This window comes from Lygodium microphyllum, chromosome 10 (genome assembly GCF_053477565.2).
Source record: "Lygodium microphyllum isolate KBCC chromosome 10, Lygodium_microphyllum_v1.1.10, whole genome shotgun sequence".
NCBI classification, from domain to species: domain Eukaryota; kingdom Viridiplantae; phylum Streptophyta; class Polypodiopsida; order Schizaeales; family Lygodiaceae; genus Lygodium; species Lygodium microphyllum.
In genome coordinates this window covers 63714962-63720748 of record NC_141144.1, presented here as the reverse complement: position 1 = coordinate 63720748, position 5787 = coordinate 63714962, and the positions used below count along the sequence as shown (strand labels likewise).

The following is a 5787-nucleotide window of genomic DNA, read 5'->3' as shown; positions in this document are numbered from 1 at the left end:
AATCAATTCTAGGAAGTGGGTAAAGATCATGGATAGTCACCTTATTAAGTGGTCGAAAATTGATACAAAAACGATGAGTACCATTCTCCTTGCGGACCACATGAGGCTTAGACACCCAGTCACTACTAGAAGGAATGATGATTCCCTTCTTTAGCATATATTGGACTGCTTGATTGATCGTCTCTTAGACCTTGGTCGGGTTGCCTTGTAGACAAGAGGAGAATCCCCTATGTTTATTACATGCTATGTGGGAAAGGTTGTCTGTGAGGTTTGAGGGGTTGATTGAAACAATTTGGAGAATTTGTGCAAGACTGTGCGGACATCATGCAAACGGGTGTGAGAGCTTTCCAAAGTGCATTGTGTGTGTATGATAGTGGGCCATAAGTATCGGTAGAGAGTTAGATAAAACCAACTGCTATGAGTCGAATATTAATCAAGCCCTAGTTTTTACAAACCAATCGCAACCTAGAGTAATGGGAAACAGTTGCTTGGGTAAAACATAAAAGGAATGATTGAAATGTTGATGAGCTAGAAAGAAAGTATAATGGGCTTGTGAATGTGAGTGGTAGACCTTTTTGTTATCGCCAAACAAGACCTTGATGGGGGGTGCTGTGGATGTGTGTAAACCTAATTCTTAAACCAAGTGTTCACTAATGGAGGAAGTACTACTGCCTGAATCCAAAAATACTTCTTGAGATGTGTTACCTATATGGGCTAATGGAACACACCATGCAGCTGGAAGATGTGGCAGCTTGAACTTACGGGCGATGCTTTTTCACCAATGTCTCGCCTAGATGTTTCCCAGCAACTCAGCCAGAGAAGCAACATCCGCAAGTTGTATCGGGGCATTCTAGTGATGTTGTCGCACCCGAAGCTGTCTGCAGTGCTGTCGAACATGACCGTAATTGTTACAATAGAAGCACTTTGGTCGGCCCTATGCATCTCGTTCAGGCAATGCTCTTCAAAAACTCGCTTGGGAATTCTGAATGTCGATGTCCATGGGTATGGGATTGTACTTCACTGTGTAATGGTGTGTAGTTGACTAAGTGACAAGGGTTATTGGAGCATCAGGGTTTGCAGAGGCTTCAATATGCTGTGTGATCTGGATTGCAGCATGAAAAGAGGTTGGACCTTGATCTCGAACCCATCTAGAGATGTCATGGCGGAGGCGAGGCTGAAGAAAAAATAGCTTTATGTCTTCAGACATTGTGGGATTTGCCTGTAGGCTGTAGTAGTAGCTGGTTCATCTTGACCGCAAATTGTGCGAGTGGTTCAAGTTGTTGTTGCTTCAAAGCATTGAGTTGCTATAGTGTAGTCTGAGTAATATTTTGGTGTGCAAATTTATGAATCAGCAATGCTTTCAAAACCTGCCAATCACCTTTAATATCTTCTTGCTATTGGATGAATCAGGTTGCAGCAACATCCTCCAACAACGTGCAGGCCTCCATGACTTTCCGTTCCTCAGACCAATTATGGTAGCTTGAGACATTCTCGAAATGGTCCAGTCACATCAACACGTCCTCGGTGGGTAATCCTTTAAGTGACTTGGGTCGAATCTTGGGATCTGGCCGATGATTGTGTGATGTGCTAGATGATAGGAAATTGAGAAGGGTCGGTTAGTGTGGTTAACCTGCAACAGCATGTTGGACATCACCTAAAACAAATGCTCCATCTGAGTGGGTTGTGGAGTGAACTCAGGTTGCATATATGCATCCTCGTACACAAGAGAGTGAGAGGCTTGGCGTGGAGAAGCTGGATGGCTCATGACTCAAGCAGATGTGAGAGAAAATGTAACACAAGATGGTCGTGGGCAGATCAAAAAATGAAAGTACCCCGCCATCTCCACCAATGTAGAATACACAGAATACTCTAGAGATCGCCTCCAAACCACCTCCTCTCTCCAGGTCACTACTGTTCCATTTTATAGGGGCTAAGTACAAGGGCAAGAACTATTATGGTCAAGATCGGCCTCCAGCCGTTACTGGGTTGTTGGGATACTCTATAAGATCTACATGGTTAATAACATCAAAAATTTGTGATATAGTTATGAATAAATAATAGGACTTATATATTTTTGCCATTATTATGCACATGTCTTTCTAGTCAAGTAGTGGTGGAGTACCATTTGACTATTTATGGTTTCCACACCAACTAATTTATATTACTCATAACTTAGTGTTGACAAAAGTGATTCATTTCATTGATTCTCACACTAATATATTTGTACAATTCATAATTTATTATTGATAAAAGTGATTAATTTTATTGATTCTCACACTAACATATTTGTGCCTACGTTGAGTGTAGATACAAGCTATATTAGAAATATTTGTATGGCCAATAGGGTAACCATTCAATTGCTTCTCAATTTTTTTATGCATATCTATATTTAATGTTGGAGTTAAATTATTTATTTTGGAAGTGTGTTCATAGGTTTATATTTGTAGTATCATTGATCATTTATATTTATGAAGCTCTACAAGTGGATTGTTGTTTTTGTTTAAAACTTTCCCCGGGAAACTCCACTAGTTATTATAATCCATACAAAGGTTTAAAACTTGATTTTGATAAGGACACATGTTACAATCACTTGCAATTTTCTTTAAAAAGGGATATTTTTTAGAAAAATATTTTTTAATCTTAAAAAATACATGTATTGAGATGATCCATTTTATCAATGCATGGGTGGAGATTGTATTCTATGGAAGTTCTACTCTTACTTCTCTGTCTCTAAATGTTCTTTGCATTTGTTGTAGGAGAGAGATAAAGGGAGGGAGAAAGGTTAAGTTTAAGTTTCAAATACTAAATGTGCTCTCTTTCTATTTTTCCAATGTTAATAACCTAGGTAACAAGGAAATGATCTATGTGCTTGGATTGAGTTTATTGACTTAAAGGCAAGGTACTCATTAATCAAATGAGTGCCAAAACAATGGTCTATATAATTGGATACATTTGACTTTAAGTGATAATTTTTCTCCAAAAGCAACAATGTATAGAATAGTTTCACAAAAGTGTGCAAGGATATATAATATTACACCATCTGTCTAATTTGTTGCACTACGTGAGGAGGAAGTTTCAGCTTGTCTAAGTAAGCATTTTGGTGCAATGGTAGTTTGATTCATGGGAAGGAGCAAAAAACGTTTTGGATGAACTGTGTTACAAGTGTGAAATATGGAAGGTTTGTAGATGTTTATAGAATACTAGCTTATTAAGTATGGAAATAGCAATTTGAGTTTGAAAAAGACTTCTAGAAGATGGTGCAAGATGAGAGCTATGATCCTACTAATGCTAATGCAAAGCATGAGCCAAAGTATTGCTATGTTCATGTTTATGAGTCCCAAATGGGTCCAAAAGCAGGTATGTTATGAGCATGGCATGCTTCAACAACATCCTTGGTGCCAGAAGGATTGCTTGTGACGATGACCACCTCTGCACCCCACTTTTGTGCTGCACTCACAGTAATGTTTTTGACATTCGGTCGACCACCCATAGTAGCAGTGTCACATATTTGCAAGCATTCTGTAGGACACTTCCTCACAAGGTCGATAAGCTCTGCACCATATGTTTTCTCAATGGATTTAGCTACCCAAATTAGGTAGATATCCGCTTCGCATGGTTGTAAGAGGAAAGAAAGAAATACGCATATGCCTGAGCCAGTAGCGACAAAGACAACCTTGTGGAACATGTTGGCAAGGTAGGGTAGACCAGCAAAGTGGAGACGGCGCACCCAGATGTGATTGGGAGGCTTGGAGACTAGCTTATTGGTGAAATCTCCCACTGCACCTGCCAACACCATGTGACCTGCTTGTCCATCAGAAATTGTCCCAAAGGCATGCCACTCTGAGAGAGGAGATCGACTGATCCGAGTAAGAAGTCCAGGTTTGATACCATTGCCCGGGAATTTGATAATGCTAACACTAGATGAAGGCACTAATGTTTGAATGGGCACCTTTTGGAGGCAAAGCCAAGGTGTGATGATGACAAGAGTTATGACGCATGTGAACCAAAGCTCTTGTCGAGAAAGCAAGGCGGATGCTTGTAGTACGTAGGCTTTCTTGTTGGCGTCGTAGCTGTTCACTAGGAAGATAAACACCCACACCAATGCTAACGAGGTCCACCCTGCAAACCTGAATCGAAATGATCAACGAATTAGGGATTTTCTTGTTACTTCATAGCCAATATGCACTGAATATTTAAAGGTTTGCGTTTTGAAAATTGCAATTAGCTTGACACTAGCTTGTTGATCTTCGTAGGTAGGGAAAGGGTTGTGATATATATTGTGCCTGAATGATGAAATTTTAAAGTATGGTATCTTGCACGGCATTGACTGTTGGCAGGATATTAAACCTGTGAACTCGCTCGAAGACGTTGTGGTGCAAATGCCGGAGAACCGGGAAAGCAGCTAGCGAGCTTGCAAGCAATAGCACTAGGATGCCTGACGCGACGAGCTGGATGGCCAACGGAGCAGCGACAGCAGCGTCACGCCTCATGAGAACGAGGGCGTAGACGAGCCAGGCGATGGAAGAAACCCCGCAGCCGCTGTGGATGCCGCCCAGGCTCTGAAGAAGGGCCGTCACCCACACCTTCAACCGGAGAGGGACGCACCCGCTCCATGGGGTGCGGCAACCCAGGAGAGCCACGGCCAGCATGAAGACCACCCTCAGGAAGGCCTCGCTGCGGCACAGGACGACAGCCAGAATATTGCCCACCGAGAACAGAGCAGCTCGCTCCTTGGCGTAGTCCAGCTGGCCGCCGACAGCTGCCGCCAGCAGGAAGCAGAGGTTGAGTAGGAAAGAGAGCAGGAAGAGGCGCTTATACAAAGTGAACCAGCCCTGCTGTGTGGAACTCACTCGCGACCCGAAGCTCCGCAGCTTGCCGTCGGCCGCCGCCTGCTTCGAGGTTCCGGAGTTCCGGACCCCTTGATCAGCGCCCACCGGACCAGCAGGATTTCCCTGATCTCCAGGTTTTCCCTGACCCCCCGTTTTTCGTTCATCACTAGTTCTGATCCCCTGACCACACCTTGCTCCATCCACTACTACTGCCACTTCGACCCACCCCCGCCCCTTCGACCACCGCAGTTGATCAATGGATGCCGAGCGTGACTCCTGCAGATAGTCGGCCGGCTTAATGCCTGCCGATAGCTCCTGACTACAAGACTGGGCCAGCCCAGCTCGATCAGTCGGTCTCGAATGCTGGCGGTTCTTATCATCATGATCATCGTGATATTGATGTCCGGCAGCATTAAAACCATCGTCGTCATTACCATCTCCTGGGGCTACTGCGCTTATCTTACGGCGTACTCGGCCAGGAGCTGGTGCGGCCTCCAGATCATTATGTGAACCGAAAGCCGATTGGCCTTCGTCGTAAAATGCATATTCGAGCTCGGAGGCTGTCATGCCATGCCAACTAGAATTTGCTCGTCTGCTCATTGGTCGATGGCGTCCATTCGTCCTCCTCTTCTCATCATGATGATGGTCACTAGCTTCCGCCATGTCACTCAATCTCTCCTACTACAGATGTGGCTACAGCCTACGTGCTACCTGCTAGACGTGAGAGGATTCCACGAAAGGAATACAAAACTTATACAAGTTAGCAATGCCCCAAGTTAGCAATGATCCTGCCCCCACTTTATATAGCCCGAGGGCCCCGGCTCCAGCAGTTTTGCGCCAAAATAAATAAGATTTTTTCGTGATTTCTTCATCTTTTATGCATCTGCAAGTCCAATGTTCTGATATACACTGCCGAACTATTTCAACACATTTGATGAGATTGGCCGGCTATACACTC

At 43.8% G+C, this 5787-nt stretch overlaps 1 protein-coding gene and 1 pseudogene across 1 annotated transcript; both read right to left on the bottom strand.

Moving 5' to 3' along the window:
* Positions 1-979: 979 nt before the first annotated feature.
* LOC148030092 (uncharacterized) lies at positions 980-1809 on the bottom strand (annotated as a pseudogene).
* A 1519-nt stretch (positions 1810-3328) lies between these two features.
* LOC148030091 (adenylate-forming reductase 06235-like) lies at positions 3329-5492 on the bottom strand. Its single transcript, XM_087687360.1, has 2 exons — positions 4348-5492; positions 3329-4127 (listed from the first exon to the last, which is right to left on the bottom strand). Exons 1-2 carry the CDS (start codon positions 5490-5492, stop codon positions 3329-3331), a joined length of 1944 nt encoding a protein of 647 aa, XP_087543486.1.
* Positions 5493-5787: the final 295 nt, after the last annotated feature.